Raw genomic sequence first — 27,820 nt, forward strand, 5'->3', positions numbered from 1 at the left:
ACATTCATTAGTAAATGCGTGCACTCTCACGAAGGGGATATCGAAAACATTATGGTCTAGGTGTAAGGGCAATTTCAAAGTGGCTCAAGTGTTTAAGGTTTCCAACAATGCGAACGGATGCAAATCATTATGCAAAATCACAGTGAGACACAGACCAATTGGGAGGTACACAGCTTCCCTCTACTCGGATCAAACCAACCAACGTAAAACCCCAAACAAATCATCATTTTCTAGATGCTTTGATAAATAAATAAGAGTATCCTTGCACTCCAATTTTTTTTTTTTTTGTGAAAATGAGATTTTGTCTGAATGCTTTGAACAATAAATAGAAATGATTCTTCATCAGCTAAATTCTGCACTACCTCTTGCCTAACAAAAACCCTTTTCGTATAACTAGTTGGACATATGAGGCCTTCAACTAGTACTACAACTATGTCATTTATAAATGAGGTCTACCTTTTTTTATTATCAAAGAAGTCTACCTTATATCTGTTGTTTTTAAAATATACTAGAGTCGGACCCGCACGTACGTGCGGGCATGTTTTCATAAGTTTATTTTAATTTACAAATGAATTGTTATGTTGTTGTTAATTAGAAATTTTTTTCAAGAATGTTGCAAGTGTTTTTATAAAATATTTTTTATTACAAATAGTATATGCATAATTTTATTTCGAATAGTATGCATATTTGTAAATTTATTTTGTGGAATAAGACTAATAGTTTGTACGTGATTGTTGCATATATTATATATACGGAAAGTTAATATATCACAAACAAAGCGTCTGTAATGTCGGTGTTTGATTTATGGAAAACGTTAGTGCCGGTTCGTCGATCAGTTTGTAATTCCGGTAACCTCTATCATCAAATCTATTATAATTTCCGTTTTGCTAGTTTTGATATGTTATCTTTTTTGGTTATTCAAGCTTATTTTAAGAAACTGTGTCATATGCAGGTATGTTCTGTAAGTTGATGAAGTATGGGGGTTTATCAAAGACGTGCAAAGGTCTAGCACTTTGTTAATCGGTTAGTAATTTCAAACTTTATTTTCAAGTATAGATAGTTTAGACTTAATAAGTAGGAGTGACTTTAACGGAATAGAACTTTGGTAATATTATTGAATATCGTATGACATAACAAATTTCCCAAAAATTGAAAACTCTGTCTTAATGCTTAATTAATCATTTGGAAATTATTGTATTCTAAATTTCGAAAACAGAACTAAGTTGCCAAAGTAATCAGATAAATAGATGAAATCATGGATAGTTAGCATCACATATCTGACATCTAGGTTCTTGTCACATTCATTTTCTCCGTTCTGCCTACACTTGGTTCAATCTTCACATCGAAATACTTCTTAAATGTAACCCATTTAGAAACTTCTGTCTTTCCAACATAATCAGTTTTCTCTTTCACATTACCATCTTAGTAATTCGCGACATTGATAGTGGTTTGGATAATGAAGACAGTGTAATACCATATTTAGATTTGGAAAGCATCATTGTTTTGCTCATAACTCCCTTCTTATTGTAAAGTACATTAAAAAAAGTACAGGCCCTGAAACCAAATATTGAAAACAGATAAGTACATCAATCTGAAACACACGCAAGGATTTTATTTAATATCGTCGATTATGTAAAATACCTAGTACCCATAATCCATTTTGCTTTCCCCGCTGAAATCTATAGATTACATGGTATCTGCAAATCTCCCCCATAAGGTACATGGCAAGCGGTTGTCACTGTTTGAAAAAAAGTTTTATAAGTTAGAACCGTTATACATTATGATTGTATACATCATTATTTTTCTCTTTAAAATAGTTTGTATCACCTAGTGTCCCTCAAAACAACATCCAGGCACTTGGAAATCTTCCCATTGACATCATGAGTTACCATAGCACCAATGTTGACAACCTGTCCAACAACATCTACAATGCCAAAAATATAAATTGAGCGGAGCAGTTATTGTATTCTGTTAAATGTTAAAAAATGTTTACAAAGTACATACCGATCAAGATGTTCTCACTAAGACCTTCATCAGCAGTGATTGTTTCAAAACTTTTCAAATCCAAATACCAATCATCTGATAGTACAGGAGAACGGCTAATGATTGTGCTGTTTGTTAGGGACATCTTAAATGCATGATTAGTTGCCCTGTACTTTCCCATAGATTTAGTCAGCTGGAAATTCTCAATGATTCTCCACTCTCCCGCAACTATCATACGGAAAAACTTGTTGACCTGGTTTTTTTTATAGTTGCATGAATCAGAATTCCCTATTAAAAGAAAACATGAACAGTTATTATATGTTTTCTGAACATAAAGAAATAAAATGAGTAGTATCCTTGTAATATACTCACATCAACATCAGCGAGTATGACCTCCAAGGTTTCTCCGGAGAAAGACGTGTACTGCCTCCAAGAATGCACAATCTTGACTTGGATCTTCCAAGTCGTTTTGAAAGACTTAATGGTAGCAAGACTTGTGAAAACATTGTTAGCAGCCATTTTTTTTTTTGGAAGTAGTGCTTGTAGTATACTGTTTTATGTGTTTGATTTGAGTAACAATAACATCACGTTGTATGGTTTTTATAGTCGTACACCATGATAGGAAAATTAGGTAAGTGGCAAACATTTTGCCATGTTTAATATTCCGTAAACGTGGAATAACTCCCAAATTTGCGTAATTTCACTACTAATGAGGAATATTAAATATTTAAACATGTGAAATGCATCCAAAATTTTGTAAAATCTGGTTTTCCATAATTGTTATAATATATTTTGAATTTGGAAAATTGACATATAAATAAATGCGCTCGAATTACGTTAATTGATATGTTTAGTTTACCGGATATTTGATATGCTGTATTTGAGAATTATTAGTCCTCTCTTAATTTCTTTAATTTACGTGTGAGTCATTGATTGACAAAATTTCTAGAAATCAACATCTGTTTGGATACTTTTTACATGTATCGTTCGTTCCCATAATTTACTTTCCAATAAAAAACGTCATTCCATAGCAAACTATGAACCAAAGTATTGGACACGTTATATAAAAGTGGGCCGATTTGTACTATAAGATAGCCCAAAACGTTTGGATCATTAGTCATACAAACATGTAATATATTATTAAATGCTTCCCTTTTTTTTTCTGCGAGTTTTCTTTTTTAGATTTGAAAAATATACTTTGTCGCTCATTTATGTTTTGTTCAAATTTTTTATCAAACCCATAAACTTCGGGTCGGGTTTGACAGAGTCCGCGTCTTTTGAATTTTAATTTAATATAATTCTACCATTTTCTCTGTTTTTTGTTTATTCTATTTGTAATGGCATTTCATATAATAATCTCCAACTTTATGCCTACTTAACGAATAATGCTTCCCTTTTAATAGATTTTAGGTTAATAAGATTTAAGTCAAAAGTAGAATTGGTAAACATATGTTTTTTTTAATTGTGGTGTAGTATCGCAGTTCTACTCGTGTTAAAAACTTATTTTTTCGATAAATAGTAATGTGTATTACTCTCAACTTATATGTTACGTATCATTGTTGCATTTTTATGATTTATTCTACTAATCGTGTACCTCATATAGATTCAAATTTTATTTCTCTTAAAAGTTCTCTTATTTTAAATTTTGACTATATATATTGTTATATATATTCTTTGTATCAATTAAAGTTTTCTTACTTTCAGAAGCTACGAACACATTCCAAATTTCATTTATAAACTTTTTTGTCTCATTATTACCAATTAAATATATTAGATTCTTGTTTCCCTTTTAAAGAATAAAATTAGAAATTTAGAATTGGCCTCAAACCACATTTTCCACAATGTTTTTAAAAAGTTTTGAAGTAATTTTATTTTCTTCAGAAATGACACCCAATCAATCGTTTTCTTCAACAATAGTTTACAATTACCACTTTTTTAGCTTATTTTGATATTATAAAAAATAATCTTAACTCATGGCCACTTGATATATAAAAACCAAATAAAGTTCTTCAAAAGGAACCTTATGCTTTCCTCGTCACCGTTTCTATGATTCTATTTCTATCTATCTATGCATCAAAAATGGAGTTTTTGAGAACTTTTCATTCTCTCATTGCAAATTTTCTCCTGTTAAATCTTTTTCTTTCTCATGTTCCATCGATTTCAGCCCAGTGGACTAACCACGAAGACTTTCTCAAGTGTCTCTCTTACAATATAAACAACTACACCGTTGATTCAAGAATCATACACACAACCAAAGACCCTTCTTTTTACTCAATCTTGAATTCTTCCATACAAAATCCAAGATTCTCTGTTCTTGAAACACCTAAACCGGTCTCAATCATTACTCCGGTTCAAGTCACCCATGTTCAATCCACGGTTACATGCGCACGGTCTCACGGTATCCACGTCAGGACTAGGAGCGGTGGTCATGACTACGAAGGCTTCTCTTACATCGCCAAAAGCAGACCGTTCGTTGTCATTGATTTGAGATATCTCCGGTCTATTACATTAGATGTTGATAACCGGACCGGTTGGGTCCAATCCGGAGCAACAGTTGGGGAACTGTACTACAAGATAGGGAAGTTGAGCAAATCTTTAGCTTTCCCAGCCGGTCTTTACCCAACGGTTGGCGTTGGAGGGCAATTCGGAGGTGGAGGGTATGGTACGTTAATGAGAAAACACGGTTTGTCCGCGGATAATGTAATTGACGCGCATATTGTGGACGCGAACGGAAGCTTTCTTGACCGACAAGGCATGGGTGAGGATCTTTTTTGGGCTATCCGTGGAGGTGGGGGATCGAGCTTTTGCATTATCATATCATGGAAGATTAGATTGGTCGATGTTCCAACGGTAGTAACTGTATTTCTTGTCAACAAAACATCAGAAGAAGAGGCTGTCTTGATCTTTAACAGGTGGCAGTATATCGCGGATAAGGTTCCTAATGATCTGTTCATAAGAGCTATGTTGCAGAAGGAAACTAAGGTTTACGCTTCGTTCCCGGGACTTTACCTCGGTCCGGTAAACGATCTACTAGTGTTAATGAAGAAGAAGTTTCCAGAATTAGGTCTTGAGGTTAAAAATTGTAGAGAAATGAGTTGGATTGAGTCTGTCCTCTATTTTATCAAAGAAGAATCGATGGATAGTCTTGCGAAACGAAAACGAACCTCGAGATCTTTTAAAGGGAAAGACGACTTTATCCAAAGACCGATACCTAAAACCGCAATTCAGTATCTCTGGAGACGGTTCTACACACCCGAGGCTCAGCGTGCTAAGATTATACTCACTCCATTTGGTGGTAAAATGAGTGAAATTGCGGAATCTAAAATACCATTTCCACATCGAAAAGGGAATATGTATGAGATTCAATATTTGGCTTATTGGAGTGAAGGAGAAGATAAAGAACAAGACTGATACGAAAAAATACTTCAGGTGGGTTGAGAGCGTGCACAAATTTATGACTCCTTATGTTTCAAAATCTCCAAGAAGAGCTTATGTTAATTTTAGGGACATTGATTTGGGAATGTATCTTGGGATGAGTATGAAGACAAAGTACGAGGAAGCAAAGATTTGGGGTGTTAAGTATTTTAAAAACAATTTCGATAGATTGGTGAGAGTTAAAACTAGCGTTGATCCAATGGATTTCTTCTGTGATGAACAAAGTATTCCAATTCTGAAATCTTTTACTTAAAAATTTTCAAACTTGTTTCCTTTAATAATTGAATTAAACCAACTGAACCAAAAATAAACCGAGTTTTTGTAAACGGGTATGTTCTAAATATTCAAACCGGGATGTCAAATTTTGAGTGGACATGTCTAGTCTAGTCTAATCTGGTGGAACAAAATAATTAGGGTATATACATAAAGTACAAAAAGTGAAATAATAGGAAATGATAGACATGAATTGTCCCATACTCCACCATTAAATTAAAAATAGATATTTTCAAATGATTAATTTTTTCTAAGCTGATCTTGTGACTTGTAGCACATTTGGATTAAGGGCTTAGCTGGATTAGCTCTATCTTATGGGTTCAAGTCATGACACTATTTATCGGAGAGAGGGAAATACAAGAGAACTTGCTATATATATAAAATATGAATGCTCAATCGGTGTCTGTGTCTCACCTGACGGCTCAAAATGACGGCTCAAAATGACAGGTTTCAAAGCATCAAAATTCGAACACGGCGTATACTAATACTTTTAGTGATTTGTGTATGATTGATTAACGTCTAAAGTCTTTAAACGTTCTAGACGATAAGCAACATCCAAAAATCCAATTACCACCTAATAATTTGAATACTTATAAAAACCATAGAGTGGCATCAATAGAAATAATTGGCATGTCCCACACACAGACATTCCTATCCATAAAATGTGCTGAGTGCTAACAAAAAAAAAGTAAAATGCCCCACCTGATATTTCAAAAGTATTTATAATTGTGTCAATCACCAATTCTAATTATTATTTTTCCTCTCTTCAAATAATGTCTTTATCTGATCTTTGAGCATGATTCATAATTGACACAACATTAGTTGAAAACGTTTGCAATGGACTGGTTTATATCGGCACCTGTGTAACGGATTTGTTTTTTTTTATATCATGTCTGGTTATGTGGACCAGTCCACACATTTCTCCACCAAAATAAAAACAAATTGACGAATTTGGTGGGTTTTGGAGTTTGTACCTAGGTAGGACCGTAAACGTCGACCGAACCCCAAAAGTCAATCTAGATGAACAAGATCGTGTCGGTATATGGGATTTTTACCAACCATGCAACACAAACAGAAGAATGAAAAAAAAAAAAAAAAAAAAAAAAAAACCTTCTTAAACTTAGAGGATGAGAGCAGCATGAACATCTTGATGTTTTATTCAGTCTTTTTTCTTTTGTTATCAAATGTTTTATTCAGTGTGCTTAGATATCCGTACTTCTGTAGTATCAGTAATTGGGGTTGTTAACTCAACTGTAGAGTTCTGGTAAGTACGACTAGCATCTTTATCACTATCGGGATATTCGATCTACTTTATTATAATGATAATAATAAGCTATATATTTTAGAAAATCAATTAAACTGAAAATTTTCAAAGCTTCACAAATTTTTTTCTTTGTTTAATATTTTCCAACTTGTATAATTTTAAAACTCTTTAAATTGAGTTAAAAATAGGAAAAAAAATCCTACAAAAACATGATTTATTTAATATTTATTAGAAAGATACGAATTTCCTACCATAAAACATAATTGAGCTGATTCTTTTGCTGTCAAAAACAAAAAAAAAAAAGATACAAATTTTTTCATTACTAAAAATATTCATATTATTTTATAGTTGAAAAAAAATCCACGATTTTCTAATTTATCATCTATGGTGGTTACGGTTTTCAAAAACATTAAAACAGTTGTAAACATTATTAATTCATACATGTTTTATGCTTATTTATATAAATATTAATATACATATTTGTAAATCTAGAGCAAATCAGATATTAAAATTTTGAGTTTTATAATATAAAGTTGATTTTAATATAAACATTAAGTTTTTAGATTTTCGGGAATTTATTGAATTACATGTAAACTAAAAAACAGCTCAAAACACGGATAACATGAATATTCTGCTACCACTACTAGTAAACGTATACTTTCAGTTTTCGACAAACACAAGTGCAACGTTTTTTGAGGCCCATGAGAAGAAAATGTCCGTCACGTTGCGTCACTTGAGACAATGGCTCTCGTCACATTTACACCATTGCATAAGTTGGCTAATCTCACTCGTCTTCATTGACCTGAAAAAAATGGGGAAATCTATGGCCTATTTTTCATATTTACACATATGAATTTGACTCAAAACACATGAATATAATAGTGAGTTGGTTAAATGACAAATAAACAAAATTTAGTTAGGTAAATGACAAATAGTAAATTTGACAAATGACAATAGAAAAGATTAAAGTTTTAAAAAGTATAGTAATAATAGTCAACATTGTCAATCTGCCATTTAACAGTCTTTTTATATTTTATTTTCATCCACATTTTTGGGTTAGTAGATAACTAATCTACCACATAATGAACGGCTTTAATAGTACTTATTATGTACTGTAATCGTCTAAATATATCCTATAACTATCTAATAAAAATAAATAATAAACTTGGAATTTTAAAGCATAACCACCATGTGATAAATTAGACGTCTACATAAAAAAAAAATATCATTTGTAACAGTTATATGAATGATAAAATCATCCAAATATTAAGTCACAGAATTGCTATCCATAAACTTATAATTTTTTCTAGAGTGAACATTTTATCAATAAATAAATTTACTTACTTTATTATTAGAATATAGAAAAAGGCTTAATGAGGTTGGGTGAAATTTTTCGTTTCCCATCTCTTTTAGTCTTTTTCTTTTTCTACTCTATTACTATATATTTCTCTAGCCTTCAATACTCTTAACACACCACAACAGTCACACCCTTGAATGTTCTTCCATCTTTGTCGCCTTCATCTCATCTCATCTCCACAACGCTTACGGTCAAGTTGGTAAGTCTCTCAAAGAATGGCCTTTTTTTGTTTAAACTTTAAATGGCACTGAGTTTTTGTGGTATCACTAAAATCAAACGATCCATGATGAAAGAACTTGACTTGGTAAAATATTATTTGTTCAGTGACTACTTTATGTAAAGAGTTTAGGCCATTGCGCAATGATTTTTCATAGAGTAGAAAAAATAAAGTTGTACATTTGTGGAAACTTTAAGACAGAAGCAAGCGTGTAAAAAGGTTTAGATTTTTCCATATTTATACACTTACTTCCGCAGATGCTGTTGGGAGCAAAGAGTAGCAAACAACCATAAAGCAACAGAAGAAACTTACTTCAGAAAGAATGGGATCTTCAAGACCATTCCCTGTATTTTCATTTCTTTCGATTTTGGCCTTATATTTTTCATTATACACCATAACACCAACCTCTTCGTTAGCCTCCTTGCAAGATCAATTCATCAACTGTGTCCAAAGAAACACACATGTTTATTTCCCACTAGAGAAAACGTTCTTTGCTCCTGCGAAAAACGTCTCTATGTTCAGCCAAGTCCTTGAATCGACGGCTCAGAATATCCGGTTCTTGAAAAAATCCTTGCCTAAACCGGGTTTCATAATCAGCCCTATTCATGAGTCTCACGTCCAAGCTTCCGTCATCTGTGCCAAGAAACTCCGACTGCATCTCCGTGTTAGAAGCGGCGGTCACGACTATGAAGGCTTGTCTTATGTGTCACAGATCGTCAAACCGTTTATATTGCTGGATCTGTCAAAGATGAGACAGGCCGACATCAATATCAAAGACAACAGTGCTTGGGTTCAATCTGGTTCCACAGTTGGTGAACTTTATTACAGGTAATAAACGCAACAATGACCATACACAAAAAAAAAAAAAAAAAAAAAGATTTGATCAAAATGTTTGTTACTTGTAGGATTGCGGAGAAGAGCAAAGTCCATGGGTTCCCTGCGGGTTTGTGCTCGAGTTTAGGCATAGGAGGGCACATAACTGGCGGTGCATACGGTTCTATGATGAGAAAATACGGTCTTGGTGCAGACAATGTTCTAGACGCAAAGATCGTTGATGCCAATGGTAGATTACTCGACAGAGCAGCGATGGGTGAGGATACATTTTGGGCTATCAGAGGAGGCGCTGGAGGGAGTTTTGGGATAATTCTAGCGTGGAAGATCAAACTTGTTCCTGTTCCTCAGACCGTGACCGTCTTCACCGTCACCAAAACGTTACAGCAAGACGTTGGCCACAAGATTATTTCAAAGTGGCAACGAGTCGCGGACAAGCTCGTTGAAGAGCTATTCATCCGAGTGCTCTTCAACGTAGCTGGAACCGGTGGGAATAAGACTGTGACCATGTCGTACAACAGTATGTTTCTTGGCGGGAAAGGCACATTGATGAAAGTTATGAAGAAGAGTTTCCCGGAGCTAGGGCTAACACTGAAAGATTGTATCGAAATGAGCTGGCTTGATTCCATCGCTTACATTTCTGGATTCCCTATCCACACTCCTACTAATATCTTGCTTCAAGGGAAGTCGCCTTTCCCAAAGGTCAACTTCAAAGCCAAATCAGATTTCGTGAAAACCCCGATCCCCGAATCAGGGCTTAAAGGGATCTTCCAGAAGCTACTTAAAGAAGATATTCCATTGATGATATGGAACCCTTACGGTGGAATGATGGCGAGAATCCCCGAATCTCAAATCCCTTTCCCGCATAGGAAAGGAGTTCTCTTCAAGGTTCAGTACGTAACGAGTTGGCTGGACAGCGACAAGAGGCCAAGCAAACACATGAACTGGATCAGGGATTTCTACAATTACATGACGCCTTATGTCTCAAGTAATCCACGACAAGCTTACGTGAACTACAGAGATCTAGACCTAGGAAAGAACACGAAAGACACAAAAACTTGCTTCAAACAAGCTCAAGGCTGGGGAGCTAACTACTTCAAAAACAATTTCAACAGATTGGTGAGTATTAAATCAAAGGTTGATCCAGAGAACTTCTTCAGACACGAGCAGAGCATCCCACCTATGCCCTAACAACATCTTTATTAAATCAAATAAGAATAAACTAGAAGAGATCAGTTTATGGTTCTTCTGTATTTCAGAAAAAAAAAATGTTCTAGCGCTTGTAGTAGTTTGCTTCACCTATAATTCGAAATGTTGCTTCTTAGTACCTAATCCTCAATCAAGTTTAGAATCCTATTTAAAAATCCTATTTAAAGGCTTGTTCTTGTTCTTGGTGAATTTAAGATCTTATACCTATAAATCCTATAAGATAACCACGGAGGCCAATAAGAGAATTAGGATCCATCAGGCCTTATAAAACTTATAAGGTATTTCATTTATAAAATGACAAATAGTCATACAAAAGTCTCTCTTGACTCCAAAATCCAAACCATGATTTATCTTATAAAATAAATTAATTTTATAAAAAATTCATATTCTAAAAAGCTGATAAATAGCGCTCTATTCTTTCAACATGTGACATTCCTCTCAAATTTAATCATCAGCAACCAAAAAAAAAAGTTGGTTACCAAAGATCTGAAAAGATGGTATTTGTTTGGTAAACAAAATTGCTAATTAAAAAATAGAAGTGGAAAGGAAAACTCATGTCAAAATTAATGCCAATTTTTATAATTTATTTCCAATAATTATGTTATTTTCTATATTTTAATATAATTTCCGTGTTTCTATTTTTTTTTAATTCATAAAAAAATATTTTTAGTAACTATTATATTTTGTTTAACAAAAACCATCTAAAAAATCTATTAAAATCTCAACAAAAATTTATTAAATCCTTTACTAATACATCACCATTAGTAAATCAAATCTTATTCAAACCCTAGTAATATACATCATCATCAACCCTTTATAGAAAAAATAGTAATATGATCTAAGATTATAATCGAGCAATGATTTTTTCCGCGTTTATGAAACACATCTTGCTTTTGTTCCATGTTACTTCATTTCTATTGTCTTGCGGACATTATTCCTTTACCTTGAAAAGGGTTTTCTTTTTTAGGTTGCCACTTCTACATGTAGACTAAAGATTGTAAGTTGGGTCTGGCTACATTTGAATTATCATGATGCTTGAAAATATCTTCATTTTACAAAAAATATTAAAGAATTATATTTTTTGAATATTGTTTGATATAGAAAAATTATTTGAAAGTATAAGAATACCTTTACATTATCTTTTCCCAAACCATGTAGGAGTACATATATATCAATCTCCTCAATGTTCATAAAATCATGATTAGAACATAAACAAAGCAAACTATGAGAATGAGTGTAATTACAACCTTTGAGATAATTGGAATCGAAGCCTCAACATATATAGATTTATTGAAGAAAATGAGAAAGTAAAAACCTCCCAAAAAAAAGCATGAGATGGAGAAAAACTAACAGTTATGAAGTAAGTGAATGTGAGGTTGAAAAATAAAATGAGGATCCCTGAAAAAGAGGAATGAGTTAATTACTTATTTTTCTATATAAAAGAAAAATGCCATTTTTATTATGTGGTAAAATAGTTAAAACATTTTTTACTTGTTAACAAGAATATCTTTCACCTTTTCTAAAATGGAAATTGAGGATATAGGTGAGATATATATAAAAAAAATTCCGAATTGAGGTTGTTTAGAAACTAAAACGACCGCATCCGGATTCCTAATCCTCACACATTACACATGGAAAACAATCTCACCGGAACCTCATAATTCCGACGAGACAACCAGCGTAGAAATTACTCCTTACAACAATTCCACAAATTCAACCAACATTTGTCATACGAACGTACCTCATCTCCACAAGCACCTCACATTCGTAGACTCCGATCACCCTCCATCATACTCCTTCGACATCCGACCGGACAAGCCACTCGACTCTACCTTCCGAGCAAACACCACATCATCTTGTTACTGAGTCGCACAACCAACCACCCCTAGCGACCGAGTAACAAGAGAGGTGGGTTGGAATACTTTGTTCCATCCAGCCACATAACCCTTTTCCGATGAACCCTTCGATTCACGCTCTTAGCTTGAACCCCGCACTCTTGAGCTATAACTAGGTTCTCCAACCACCATGACCTAACACCATAAGCCATAAAAGCTCATGCAAGGTTCCATCTCGTACCGACCTTGTTGGCTATAACAATTCAAACTATAAAACCTCCATATCAATACTCGAATAAAACACAAACTAACTGTTATAAAAACAATCCCACCGTTAGATAAGTAGCATGTATTATCATGAGTCCCCCCATCAAGTTTCGTCCCAATCAGACTAGGGTTAGACCTCCAAATGTTGTGTAGAAGAGCCGTCTAGGAATAGTTTCTAGGGTTCATACTTAACCCTGATTTTCAGAGTTTCAGCGATTACTTGTCCAGGAAGTAATGCGCATAACTCCTTCAGTTTAACTCTGAATAACAATCCGCCAATTGCTATGCACTCTTGGTATATTACGCCGGTAACTTCACCTTTCTGAACCAATGTCAGATCCGGTTCCAGCGAGCCTCCAAAGTCAGGTCCTCCACACTGCCTTTATCTCCAACCTTCTTTTGCTTTCTTTCTCCTTTTCAGCTCTATTCACTCTGCTCTGTTTTCCCACCATCAAAGAAGCTTCCCACAGCCATGGTAGGTCTATACATAACCACTGGTGGTCCACCACCTCCGCCAAAACACGTTCTCTCTCCTCCCCACAACTCACGACTTTCTCTTTTCTCCCTTGTCTCCCTCTTTATTCTGATACCAACTCACAGCCACATCATAACTAAGGTGACTCCAAGGCCAATATTTGTTCTCTTCCTCACGAGTTCGACGACCCTACCACCATGACGCCGTGTTGATCGTTCATGTGACAGACAACACTTGTGGTTTGAGTTAAACCGGTTTGGTTGTAACTCAAACAAGTACAAAGAGTCGATTAAAGATCATTGGCTAAGTGGTTGTTATTTGGTTGGCTCAAGTTGTAACCGGCTCACTCTATCTATATGAGTGATAAGGATAGTTTGTTATTGTGATAAGCTAGAATCAAAGTTGGATAGGTACAAAGGTAGAGATAAGTTCAAATCTAGGGCTAGTTTCTATATAAGGATCCTTTGTACGTGATGTAACATAACACAAGAAAAATACTAGTGAATTGCTTGTGCCGTCAATCCGAGACGTAGGGTATTCATTTGATACCTGAACTCGTTAAAGCTCTGTGTGTCTTTCTCTTTTATTCTCTGTTCTACTTCTCTGTTCTACTATTCTAAACTTTTATCGTTCTCTGTTGCGTACAACTACACAAGCCTGTGTGTGGTGGTTTCGAGGGTGAGGTTGTAACAGTGGTATCAGAGCCTCTGGTTGCTCAAAGTGATGACGAACGCACGGATCGAGGTGGAATGGTTTGATGGGAAAGGAGATTTCTCACTGTGGAAGAAGAGGATGCTTGCGCATCTTTCTGTTTTGGGGTTGAAGGATGTTCTTATGGAACCAACAACACCTTCAACAGGACCTGATATCAAGAAAGACGAAAGTGATGAATCATACAAGGCAAGAGTGGAGAAAGAAGAAGTCGAAAGGCTTGAAAAATCAGAGAAGGCTATGAATCTGATTATTCTCAATGTTGGAGACCATGTCCTCAGGAAAATTGATGGATGTACTACCGCTGCAACAACTTGGTCTACATTAGAAAGGTTATATCTTTCTAAATCTCTGCCTAATAGGATTTATCTGCAACATAAGTTCTATACGTTTAAGATGCTGGAATCACAGACTATAAATGAGAATATTGATGATTTCCCGAAGATAGTCTTGGATCTAAATAGTCTGCAAATCTCAGTCACAGAGGAGATTCAAGCAATCTTGTTATTGAGTTCTTTACCGTCTCATTACGATCAGTTGAAGGAGACACTAAAGTATGGTAGAGAAACTTTGTCCTTAGAAGAGGTTGCAGAAGCTGCTAAATCAAAGGAGACAGAGCTGAAAGAAGCTAGGAAGAATGGTTCAAACGCTGGTAATGGTGAAAGTTACTCTGTTCGAGGAAGAACTGAAACAAGAGAACCGTTCAACAAGAACAAAAGCAGAAGCAGATCAAGATCTAAGTCTGGGTCCAGAATTACTTGTTAGTACTGCAAGAAAGAAGGACACTTAAAGAAGAACTGCTTTGCACGAAAGAAGAAGATGGAGAGTGAAGATGGTGATGCAGCTGTGATCATCGACAAGTTGCTGGAAGTGAAGGCTCTCTCCGTCTCAGATCAAAGATCTCAAGAACGATGGATTATCGATTCTGGCTGTTCGTATCACATGACCTCAAGAAGAGATTGGTTTGACAGCTTTGAAGAAGTTACAACTAGTCAGGTTCTCTTGGGAGATGATCTGTCACAGTACAAGGGATTGGTACAATTGCAATCAAAGCTGTAGGAAGAACAGTCAAGAGACTAACTAATGTCATGTATATTCCCAACCTTAAAAGAAATCTGATTTTTGTTGGGACTCTAGACCTGTAAGGTTACAAACAGACTGGTGGTGATGGAAAATACAAGTTCTTTAAGAACAACAAGCTGGCACTGCAAGGAACGTTGTGTGGAACTCTCTACTATCTTGATGGAGAAACTGTTATCAGTGAATCAAATAGTGTTATGTTAAAGGATGATACTGCTTTGTGGCATAGTCGACTGGGCCACATGAGTATGAGGATTCTCAGAGTTTTGACTGAGAAAGGAATTCTTGACAAGAAGAAGATCAGCAACTTGGAGTTCTGTGAAGTGTGTGTAATGGGAAAGAACAAAAGGCTGAGTTTCAATGTTGGTAAACACAACAGTGAGGAAGTACTGAAGTATGTACACTCGGATTTATGGGGATCTACAAACGTTCAATTCTCCTTGTCAAATAAGCAATACTTCTTATCCATCATTGATGATTTCTCGAAAAAGGTGTGGGTGTATTTTCTGGCTACAAAGGATGAAGCTTTTAGCAAGTTTCGTGAGTGGAAGATTCTTGTTGAGAATCAAGCTAACAAGAAGGTGAAGTGTCTCAGGACTGACAATGGTTTGGAGTTTTGTAACTCTGAGTTTGATAATTTCTGCAAAGATCATGGCATTGAGAGACACAGAACATGCTCATACACCCCACAACAGAATGGCGTTGCTAAACGTATGAACATAAAAATCATGGAGAAAGTGAGATGTCTGTTGAATGAATCAGGCTTGGAGGAGAAATTCTTGGCGGAGGCTGCAACTACTTCAGTGTACATCATCAACAGGACGCCATCGTCTGCAAACGATTACAACATCCCTGAAGAGTTATGGCTAAGAAAGACACCTGGATATTCAAATTTAAGAAGATTTGGTTCAGTTGTTTACATTCATGCAGATCAAGGAAAACTGAAGCCAAGAGCAAGGAATTTTCATTGGATATCCTTATGGAGTGAAGGGTTACAAGGTGTGGCTTCTTAATGAAAAGAAGTGTGTTATTAGTAGAAACACTGTATTAACAGAAGATAAGCTCTACAAAGACTTTTGAGAAGAGAAGAAACTATAGAAACCTCAACCTGAGACTGAAAGAATTGGAAGAAACGAGGTGATAGTTGACGCTGCTCAGGATTCTGAAACTTGTAAGACTGTTTCAGATGATACAATTGAAGGTAGAGCAGCAGAAGAAGCTCTTGATAGTGGGAATGATACTAGTGAAGAAGAAGAGAACTTGGACAATTATCTGCTGGCCAGAGATAAGAGTCTGAAGAGAGATCATTCGTCCAAGCAGGTTTACAGATTAAAATGCTGCTGCCTTTGCACTCTCTGTTGCAGAGGAGGTTGAATCAGAAGAACCTAGAGACTACTATGAAGCTCGGAGAAGCAAGTACTGGGTGAAGTGGAAGGCAGCCATGGATGAAGAAATGAATTCTCTCATGAAAAATCAGACCTGGAATTTAGAGAATCTACCAAAGGATCAGAAGGTTGTAGGTTCTAAATGGGTGTTCAAGGTTAAGCATGACATACCTGGAGTTGAAGAGCCTAGATTCAAGGCTAGATTGGTTGCTAAGGGATATTCACAGAGAGAAGGAATTAACTATCAGGAGATATATTGACCTGTAGTCAAGCATGTGTCTATAAGACTGTTGTTGTCGATAACAGTGAATCAAGACCTGGAACTGGAACAGCTTGATGTAAAGACTGCTTTTTTACATGGAAATTTAGAAGAATACATCTACATGGATCAACCTGAGGGTTATGAAGTCGAAGGTGAGACAGAGTTGGTCTGTCATCTGCAGAAGTCTCTGTACGACTTAAAGCAATGGAATAAATGTTTTGATCAAACATGGTTTTCTCAAAAGTGCATATGATCATTGTGTATACTTTAAGGAGCTGAAGAATGAAGGATTCGTTTACCTACTGTTGTATGTAGACGATATGCTAATTGCATCAAGGAATATGTCAGAAGTTAGCAAATTGAAGAGTCTACTGAAGAGTGAGTTTGATATGAAGGATTTGGCTCCAGCAAAGAGAATCTTGGGCATGGATATAGAGAGAGATCGTGTAGGTGGAGTTCTTACACTATCACAATCTACTTACATCAAGAAGGTTCTGCAAGTGTTTCGAATGGATGAAGTAAAACCTGTGTCAACTCCCATAGGTGCTCACTTCAAGCTGGCTGCTATTCAGAATTCAGAGGAAAGTGCAGAGATGGGTGAGTTTTCTTACACAAATGATGTAGGAAGCATCATGTATGGTATGACTGGTATGCGACCAGATGGGACTGGTGAGCAGGTTCATGAGTAATCCAGGACGAGTTCATTGGACTGCAGTACAATGGATACTCAAATACTTGAAAGGAAGTCAAGACAAGTGTTTGGTGTTTAGAAAGAGTCCAGATTTTAGAGTTGAAGGTTATTCAGACTCTGACTTTGCAGCAGACTTGGATCGTACAAGATCCATCACTGGATATGTGTTTACTGTAGGCGGAACACAGTGAGGTGGAAGTCGGGTCTACAACATGTTACAGCTCTTTCAACAACTGAAGCTGAATACATGGTTTTGGTAGAAGCAGTCAAAGAAGGCATATGGCTGAAAGGGTTGACAGAGGAATTGGGTTTCAAACAAGGTACAGTCAATATATTTTGTAACTCTCAAAGTGCGATTTGCCTTGCTAAGAACAATGTTCATCATGAGAGGACGAAGCATGTGGATGTGGAGATGCATTTCATTAGAGATGTGATTGAGTATGGAGGATTAGCTGTGCAGAAGATTCATACATCAAAGAATCCTGCGGACATGCTTACTAAGGTGATTCCTGTTCAGAAGTTTGAGCAAGCTCTGGCTTTGTTCAAAGTAACCAAGCACTAAGAACCTGGCTACGCTTGGCGGTACAAGGAACAAGCTCAAGAAGGTGTTTTTTTCAAGGTGGAGATTGTTGATCGTTCATGTGACAGACAACACTTGTGGTTTGAGTTAAACCGGTTTGGTTGTAACTTAAACAGGTACAAAGAGTCGATTGAAGATCATTGGTTAAGTGGTTGTTATTTAGTTGGCTCAAGTTGTAATCGGCTCACTCTATATATATGAGTGATAAGGAGAGTTTGTTATTGTGATCAGCTAGAATCATAGTTGGATAGGTACAAAGGTAGAGATAAGTTCAAATCTAGGGCTAGTCTCTATATAAGGATCCTTTGTACGTGATGTAACATAACACAAGAAAAATACTAGTGAATTGCTTGTGCCGTCAAGCCGAGACGTAGGGTATTCATTCGATACCTGAACTCGTTAAAGCTCTGTGTGTCTTTCTCTTTTATTCTTTGTTCTACTTCTCTGTTCTGCTATTCTAAACTTTTGTCGTTCTCTGTTGCGTACAACTACACAAGTTTGTGTGTGGTGGTTTCGAGGGTGAGGTTGTAACAAGCCGTAACGGAAAAATAAGCATAACAACAAACACCTTGTCATCGTTCTACTCACAACAAATGTCGTCAACACACAACGACATGAGCATATCAACACAACATCGACTTGATACCCTTTCCTTTCTCGACCGAAATTAACCTCAGCCCTCTCTACTCTATCGCCACTATCGAAGCTTCACTTTCCCTTCCTCTATCACCACCACCGAACTATCTCAACGACTCCATCCCTTTTCCCCTTTCCGTTGGTTGTTTGCGACCTCGAGGTGTAAGATGAAGAAGAAGATAAGCGTCCTTAAAAAACCTAGCTTTTGGTTTAATTTTTAACCAAACCAAGATTTAGCTAAACCAATAATTAATTAAAACATCTTTTTGGTTTAATTAATAAATTGACTCTTTTTTCGTCGAAAAATTTATAAATTAACCAATGTTTGGGTGATACAAGGTTGACTTTAGCCAAAGAGGCATGTTGACAGAATCTGAATAATACATGTTGTGTAAATAACCATATCTTGCTAAAACGTGAGCCGACTCATTACATGTACGACGTATATAACTGAATTCTCTGAATTTGAAATTTCTTGCCCAATAAGATATATCAAGACACATGTTGCGAATAGTTGCATTGGATGAAAGACCATTGATGTTATTTATTAGGATTAAGCAATCTCCTTCAAAAATGACGGACGTATATCCATGTATCCAAGCTTGTTGGATTGCTCCCAGTAGAGATTTTGTTTCTGCTTCAAGTGGTATTCTTGCTGATCCTAATTTGCTTGCCCCCCATGTTAAGCATTTACCTGTGTTATCTCGAAATATCCACCCTCATGTCACTAACTAATCCTCCTTATTATAGCTAGCATCAAAGTTACACTTAATGACTGTCGGTCTCGGTGGTGTCCATTGATTGATGTTTAAAACAGAGTTATGAGATCTTGTTTGTTCTTCCTGTTTATTGTTCACGGTTATCCATTCTTCAACTTCTGCTGCAGTTTGGGACCAAAGTGTCCGGGGAGAAATAACAATGTTTTCAAAAACATATTTGTTTCTCGATTTCCAGATTTTCCACATTAGCCAAAAAGGTGTTAATTATTGACCTAATGATATGTCAATATCATGTTGTATATCCAGGAAAGCAGTGAGGATGGAGTCGATATCATGCTGAAATGGTTGTGGGATTATATGTCTTGGTAAATTTGACCACCTCCATAGTTTTTGTGCGTAGGGACAATGAAAAAATATATGATTGGTGGTTTCGTCATGTAATCCGCATCGTCAGCAAATTGGATCTAAATTCATTCCTCTTGTATTTAATCTTATTTTTGTCTCGATTGCCTGGTAAAGAACTCTCCACATGATGTGTTTAATCTTTGGAAGAATAGAAAGTTTCAATAACCTTGTCTTGACTTCAACCGAACCATGTGGGATGTGTGGCATATCTTGTCTATAATCCTCATTGTGTGTAGTAAACCAATAGCCTGATTTAACAGTGTATTCACCTGATGTGTTATACTTCGAAAACAGTTTGTCTTCAACATATTGCATCGGAATGTACATGTTTTGAATCCTAATGGTATCATCAGGTGAAACATGAGATTCAAGCAGTTCTGTATTCCAATAGCGATGATCTCCACTGGGGAAGATATAGTTCTGTAGTAGACTATCAACTTCTTCTTCTTGAATTTGAATTGGTCTTGGTGGATCTGATGTTATAAAGTTATCCTTTCCCATTTGGATCGAAGCACCATCACCTAGCTCCCAATACGAACCTCTCTTAATTAAGTCTATTCCAGCAAGTATAGAAGACCAACAATATGATTGATATTTTTGAGCTTTCGCATCCAAAACAGAGGTGTCTCTATAATATCTCGCTTTCAACAATCTAGCCAGTAGGGAGTTTGGATTTTTTATCAGTCTCCATGCTTGTTTGGCTAAAAGAGCATCATTAAATTTGGCTAAGTCGCGAAAACCTAGACCACCTTCTTTCTTCGAATATTGAAGTCGTTTCCAAGCAACCCATGGAATGCTTTTATGGTGTGATGTTTTATCCCACCAAAACCTCATTAACAAGGTTTCTATGTCATCAATGACCCCTTGCGGTAATTTAAAGCAAGACATGGAGTAGACTGGCATTGATACTGCCACTGTTTTCAATAGTATTTCCTTCCCGGCTTGTGAAAGTAACTTTGAAGTCCATCCCGAAGTTCGTTTTTTTACTCTGTCGATTATATATTCAAACATCTCCTTCTTTTTACTGACAAATTGTTCAGGTAAGCCTAGATATTTTTCACTTCCTCCATAATTTGGTATCTGTAATATCTCCTTTAATCTGTTTTGAGTGCTTCCATATACTCTTGAACCAAATGTGATGACTGATTTTGTTGTGTCAAAGGCGTCCTTCAAGGCTTTGCAATTGCGAGCATTAGCTTGGCAGAAAAAAAAAGAGTCATCTGCAAATTGCAGATGTGTTATTGCAGGCACCCCATTCCCCACACGAATACCTCTAATCTCACCCGAAGAAGCTTTTGTTCGGATTAAATTACTCAGTATGTCCGCACATAATATGAAAAGATATGGAGACAAGGGATCTCCTTGTCTTATTCCTCTCCCAGGTATAATTGAACCAAATGGAGATCCATTGACTAGAACAGAATAGTGGACAGAACAAACTGTAGCCATGATCCAGCTTATCCACTTATCACAGAATCCAAACAATTTTAGCGTGGTCTCAAGGAAACTCCATTCTACTCTATCAAAGGCCTTGCTAACATCAGTTTTCACAGCCATATAAGTTTGACAAACTCTTTTCCTCACTTTAAGAACATGCATTAACTCATGAGCCACCATGATATTGTCATTGATCATTCGACCAGGAATGAATGCCGCTTGGGAATCAGAGACTATTGCATCTAAATGACGTTTCAGGCGAGCCACTAAGCACTTTGAGATAATTACGTTGCATAAAGCTATGGGTCTGAAGTCAGAGAGAGTTACCGGATTATCCATCATTGGTATCATACATATATTTGTATGATTAATGCCAGGTCGCATTGTTGATGTCTCGAAAAAATGCGTAACCTCTTTTACTACATCACCTCCCACTGTGTCCCAACATTCTTTGTAAAATCTTGCAGTTAGACCATCAGGACCCGGAGCTCTGTCATCCCCTATTAAACATATGGCATTGTAAATTTCTTCTGCTGTGAAGTCTTGTGTGAGATCATCATTGATATCGGGAGTGACTGTAGGTGTAAAATCTGCAAAGTCTATAGTTGAAACGGGTATCCCTGAAAAAGTGTAAACAGCACAAAAATGATGTTCTGCAGCCACACCAATATTAATTCGCCTCGGTGGATTGTACCAGCTTCATCTTGAATGCTTGTGATATAGTTTTTCGCACATCTTGTTTTAGCAAAGTCTTGGAAATATTTTGTGTTTTGGTCTCCATCTGTCATCCACTGCGATCTACGCTTTTGTTGCCAATAAACTTCTTCCTCACGGTAGGCTTTTTCCAACAGTTGGTGGAGTTGTGGTATGTTTTGACGATCAGTTCTGTGTAAACTGGACATTCTTTATTAATTTTGGCTTGTTCATCCTCAATACGGTGACCCGAGTTCATATTATTATTGTGTTTGAATCGGGATATTGCTTGTCTAAATGATCGAATTCGATCAGTTATCAAAGAATTCTCTCCATTCAATTGTGGACTTTCCCATCCTCTTGTAACAGAGTCTTTAAAACCTGGATGATGAATTAGCCTTTTGTCGAATCGGAAAGGTTTCTTAACAATGTATTCAGACATACTGATATTGATTAAAACAGGTTTGTGATCTGAACCAGTATATTCCAAGAAATGAGTCTTCGAGTTTGGGCACATGGCTGACCAAACCTCATTTGTGAACACTCTGTCCAAACAGCTACGTATTGTGTGTCTATATCGTTCTCCAACCCAAGAGAAACGATCACCTCTTGATCTCATATCCTTTATGTTGTATATAGAAAACTCCATTCATCTCTCGGAGGCCCTCCTATCTTCTCATCATTGGATCGGATTTCATTAAAATCACCAAGGAGCATCCATGGTCATGTTCTATTTGAAGCCATATGTTCTAGTCTCTCCCAAAACATATGTCTTAAACTTTGGTTAGGATGACCATAAACACACGACAAATAGAAACACACATCATAATACTTAAGTTTTACATCGATCATTTGATCATCCTTACAAACCTCGGATATCGAAATAACATTCGTCCATAATAAAGCTAAACCTCCACTTCTACCTTGTGGAGGTTGAGTTATAACGTTTGGAAATCCTAAAAAACATGCCAAATCCTTAACAACAGCACACGTATTTAGAGTTTCGATTAAGAAAAGTACATCACACTTAGATAATTTACATAGGCGGGCTAGTCGCGAACGAGTCAGTGGTGTACCAACACCCTGACAGTTCCAGAAAGCGACTCTCATGGAGGCATTGGGAGTACCGGGCCCCCTGCGCCTCCAACAGATGGTGAGCAAGATCCCTGTGATTCCGCTCCTCTTGCTTTCTTTCGGATATGGCTCAGGACCGCCTTATCCTCAACAGCCTCGACTTGACGATAGTAGGTTTCAAATCAAACCCTCTTCTTCGCCATCCACTGTCCATTAGAATTATCTGTTCCCTCCTCTAGAATGTCATACTTAGGAAACTCAATGTTCTCAGTCAGTTTAGCATGCAAGTAACAGATCCTTTCAGTCGTGAGTTCTATATCTTCAAAGACATTTGGCATTGAAGACAATGATGGTTCTCCAGATGTGTGGTTAGAGTTTGGTATTCCCATTTGGAGACCAGGAATTGGAACGTAAGGATCCACAGTTTGTAGTGTATTCTCGGAGACAGGACTCCTGTTGTTCTCCCTGTTGATATTTGGACGATCATCATCGTCATTATTATCATCATCACTGTCCATCACTGGATCATCATTGTGTGCAGTCATAGCACATTCTTTGACATCGTGCAAGAGAGATCAACATTTGGTGCAGAAATTCTTAAGCCTTTCAAACCGAAATTGGATGATAGTGTTGACATTTTCAACAAACTGGAAATTACGCTAAAACCTTAGGGGATAATATACGGTCCAATCCATCCTAACCCTAACGAATTCCACCATCCTAGCATTCTCATCAAAGTCTACTTCCCTAACATATCCAATTTGATTACCCTAGTACCTGGCCATTGCATTGGAGAAATAAAGAAGTGGAATTCCCCTGATCTGCACCCAGAAAGGGATGTTCTTCATCTCTTCCTCAGAAATGTTGGGATACCATCTATGGACCATCACTATCCAATCGTTGAAAGCCCATGGTCCTCTTGTTAGGACTAAATTCATTTCCGCTTCAGATTGGAAAATGAATTGTGCCTTGCCATTGCCCAGAATTCGGCCATAACATGATCTTGGTAGTCCCCAGACTCTTGGCATGTTATTGATCAGAGCCCGTAGATTCTGTTTCCTTGGATTGACTATTGAGACGACCAAGGAGAAGCGGTTAAGTTCAGCTGCCCGGGCACAGAATTCCGGTGGTAACGCAACCGGAACATCATCAATACCCAAGTCCAATTCTTGCATTGAAGTTCTCAAATTGTCACTCATTTTTGTAGTGGAAGAATTAGTTAGGCGTAACAGAAACGACAGGGAGAAAAAACAGATTTTTCCTTGGATTTTATAGTCGTTTGGCCATGGCGGTTTTCGGTGGTAGTTATCATCCGTGAAATAAGAAACCCGAAAACTGCCATGGAAGATACCACACAGAAAGAAACCTTTGATTGATATCTTAGGTTGATACAATTCAATCGAAAAAACATTCCAAAGCGGAGAAATTAATCGACGGCGAAAAAAACCGTCATCGCCTTCAAGATCGCCTTTTCTAGAGAAAAAGGACGCCATTTTTTAATAAGTTGACTAATTTAATAAACCTGGTGAAATTAACCGATTTTACTCTAATTTCTAACATAATTTAAATCGTTTATTTTTTCGGGATACGGGGGTTAAAGAAACCTTTTTTAACAAAAACTAGGAGATATCCTGTGCTTTAAGCATGTATCAACATTTTAAAAAACATTTCCAATATAATAATAAAAATTATTGTTATATTTTTTAAAAAAATTATTTTGTTTGAGATAATATTTATTTTTTATTTTCTGTAAATCTATTAGTCTTTTTGAATACTAATTGTTTTAGAATATTATAGTATTTTATTTTTGACGTATATTACAGTTTTATATTTTTTGTTTGTTGTATTTGCATCATTATTTTGTGGAATATGAAGTAGTAATTTTAATGTTATATTTGTAAACAAATAAAAATTATTAATTTATCATTTATATAAATTTTAGTTTTACTAACCCTCCAATGTGGAAATTAAAATACACATATTTTATAGATTGAGTACTATATATTCGTTTAAAAAAAATCAAATCACAACATATGCAGAAAAAAATTCTGCATTTTATTAATCATAAGTATTATATGAAAATTCCAAACAATTTGTAAATAAAAGAAAATAAAGATGATAGGAGAATCATAATTTGAAATCTTAACAAAATCTTTGAAATTTAGTTATCAAAAATAAATATATTGTGTACTTAGATATAAAATCTTAGTTTTTGAAATTCTGATTGGTTTTTATTTTTTAAAAAATATTTAGTAATTTTCGTCCATAATTTATTAGAGAGTGAAAATATATATTTTTTCTAGATTTTTGTATATTTAATCTGTCAGCGTTTTTTTTTTTAATTAATTATATTTATTTAATTAATTAACTAAGCTTAATTAAGTTTTTCTAATGGTAATTGAATGTAATTTCTTACACATTTTAATGTTAGTTTCATATTTATACTTCCCAATTAATATAGTAAGATTATAAAGATTTAAGGTTGTAATTAATTTTTAATATTATTATTTATTTATTGCCAAATCAAACAATGAAGATGTACTGTTGAAAGAGTACATATATATATTATATTTTGTAATTAAAAAAAATTATATATTTAAATTTATTACCACCATCAAAATAACCTTATGACTATTTTGTTGAAGAGAAGAGGCATGATATAGTGAATGAAAAAAAAAAAGATATTTTAAGAGTTTTTTACTTTTTCACCCGAGATAATTTTAGGCAGCTGTTGCTTTTTGTGACAGGGAATCAAGTTATCTGAATGAATTATCTTATTTGAATTATTGTAAACCGGCTTTCATCCATGTCATATTTAAGATGACAATAAAAATTTTGGATATAACATTTTAAGTATTTTAATCTTGCTTTTGTCTTATAAAATTTGATATTTGGTAATACTCTCAAACTGTAGTTTTTTATTAAATATTTCTCTAAACTAATAAACTTGTTTACACAAACTTACACATGTACGATTTTAGAAACAGAGAAGAGACTTGTAGAAAACTGATAACTTCACTAATTGATTCATTAGGGTTTTACATCTTGTTTTATATACACAATATACAGAACAATCTAGAATTCACAAAAGTAAATCTTATCCTAATCGACAGCTGTATTGCCTGAGTCATCGGAGGAGGATTCCAGAAGCTTGAATCTGTTTGGGTGAGAGAAGCTTGTCGTCTTCTCCGTACAGCCATCATCGTTTCTCTGTTTCGACCGTTGAAGCTTTGATTGTGCAAAGGACAAACTTTTCTGATAGGCCTGGCTTTGCTTTTTTTTTGAGTCCATTGGGTTTTTCTCTACACTCTCCCTCAAACTTGGCGTGGAGGCGACCAAAGGAGCTGACACACCAAGTTTGCCGCGAAGATCAAAAAAGGAAGGTCGTGGCAGAGGTTTTATGAAGATATCGGCAAGCTGGAGTGTTGCTGGAATATGATGTGTCTCGATCAACCCCAATCCAACTCGTTCTCTGATGTAGTGGAAGTCTTTATCAAAGTGCTTAGTTCGGTTGTGCAAAGCAGGATTAGCAGACAAGTAAACTGCAGACAAGTTGTCACAGAACACTAGAGTGGGTTGGTATTGAGCAATGCCAATGTCTCGTAGTAGAGAAGACAGCCATGTAAGTTCCTTAGCTACGATGGATAGGGCTCTGTATTCGGATTCTGTGGAGGAATTGGAAACTGTTGATTGTCTTTTAGCAGACCAAGACACCAATGTGGATCCGAGCAAGATACAAAAGCCAGTTGTGGACCTCCTTGTATCCTTGCATCCGGCGTAGTCACTATCGCAGAAAGCAGAGAGAGAGGGGTTGTTATGCTTGCGTATTGGCATCTCGAGATTGAGAGTCCCTTTGACGTACCGGAGGTTTCTTTTGAGCAGGGTAAAATCAGAACTGGTTGGAGCATGCATCCGTTGACAAATGAAGTTCACCGCATATTGAAGGTTTGGTCTGGTGATTGTCAGATACTGCAACTTGCCCGCAAGAATCCTGAAGTATGTAGGCTCTGCAAATGGTGTAGTGTCAAGTTTCTCCAGCTGTTGAGGCAGAGGTGTGGGCATTGGGTTACAGTCTGTCATCCCAGCTTGGTGAAGAATATCATAAGCATAGCCTTTTTGATGTAGAAACAAGCCACCATCCTTGTAATCTTCAATTTCAATCCCAAGGAAATAGCAAGGAGGCCCTAATTCTTTCATGTCGAATCTGTTGTTTAAGGCTGCAAGAAGTTGTTCTAGCAGTTCAGTGTCACTACCTGTGAGGAGAATATCATCGACATATAGGAGAAGCACCAATGTCTTTTCATCTTGATTGTAGCCAAAGAGTGACGGATCAGATGTGTTACACTCAAAGCCGAAGTCAATCAAGAAGTTGCTAAAGGTGTCAAACCAAGCTCGTGGAGCTTGTTTGAGTCCATATAAGGCTTTCGTGAGACGACAAACGTGAACTGGCTTCTCAGGATCAACAAATCCGGTTGGTTGATACATATAAACAGGCTCTTACAGCTCACCATGTAAAAAGGCATTGGACACGTCGAGTTGCTTAATAGGCCAATCCATGTTTGTGGCAGTATCAAGAACAAGGCGTATGGTTGTTGTTCTTACGACTGGACTAAAGGTTTCGAGGTAGTCGAGTCCTTCCTCTTGCTCAAATCCTTTTGCGACTAGTCTGGCTTTGAGCTTGTCGACAGTACCATCAGGCTTGTGTTTGGTTTTGAAGACCCACTTGGAAGACAAGATATTCATATCTTCGGTAGGTTCTTCTAAAGACCACGTATGTAGCATGTGTATACGACCAATCTCATCCATGACTGCTTCGTTCCAACCTGGGTGTTGCATTGCTGAGATGATGCTCTTCGGTTCCTCTGTTGTAAGCTTAGAAGCAAGAAGCACATATCTAGGATTTGGCTTCTGAATTCCAGATTTTGACCTTGTTGTCATCGGGTGGTCGTTGTTTGTTACTGGTTGAGCAGGTTCCTCAGCCATCTCTACCTCATTTTCTTC

At 36.3% G+C, this 27,820-nt stretch overlaps 3 protein-coding genes and 1 pseudogene across 3 annotated transcripts in view; 2 read left to right on the forward strand and 2 right to left on the reverse strand.

Moving 5' to 3' along the window:
- LOC147921490 (uncharacterized) overlaps window positions 1-27,820 on the reverse strand; it is an 80,957-nt gene that overhangs the window by 25,725 nt on the left and 27,412 nt on the right. The gene's annotated exons all lie outside the window — the stretch shown is intronic.
- LOC104763124 (berberine bridge enzyme-like 27) lies at window positions 4,000-5,674 on the forward strand. Its single transcript, XM_010486541.3, is given in 2 exon segments — window positions 4,000-5,379; window positions 5,381-5,674. Coding segments are annotated over 2 exon segments (1,641 nt in total). The 5' UTR covers window positions 4,000-4,029; the 3' UTR covers window positions 5,672-5,674.
- LOC104760453 (berberine bridge enzyme-like 26) lies at window positions 8,224-10,687 on the forward strand. Its single transcript, XM_010483378.2, has 3 exons — window positions 8,224-8,511; window positions 8,787-9,357; window positions 9,435-10,687. The coding sequence occupies exons 2-3, from the start codon at window positions 8,852-8,854 to the stop codon at window positions 10,549-10,551; spliced, it is 1,623 nt and encodes a 540-aa protein (XP_010481680.1). The 5' UTR covers window positions 8,224-8,511; window positions 8,787-8,851; the 3' UTR covers window positions 10,552-10,687.
- On the reverse strand, window positions 22,852-24,018 carry LOC147921495 (uncharacterized; annotated as a pseudogene).

The sequence above is a fragment of the Camelina sativa genome, chromosome 18 (assembly GCF_030686135.1).
Source record: "Camelina sativa cultivar CO46 ecotype springtype chromosome 18, ASM3068613v1".
In the NCBI taxonomy this organism is placed as follows: Eukaryota; Viridiplantae; Streptophyta; class Magnoliopsida; order Brassicales; family Brassicaceae; genus Camelina; species Camelina sativa.

Coding starts and splice junctions, on each gene's coding strand:
- LOC104760453 (XM_010483378.2), top strand. CDS start 8,852: ATGGGATCTTCAAGACCATTCCCTGTATTTTCATTTCTTTCGATTTTG. Junction 9,358..9,434: donor GTTGGTGAACTTTATTACAG/GTAATAAACGCA, acceptor TGTTACTTGTAG/GATTGCGGAGAAGAGCAAAG.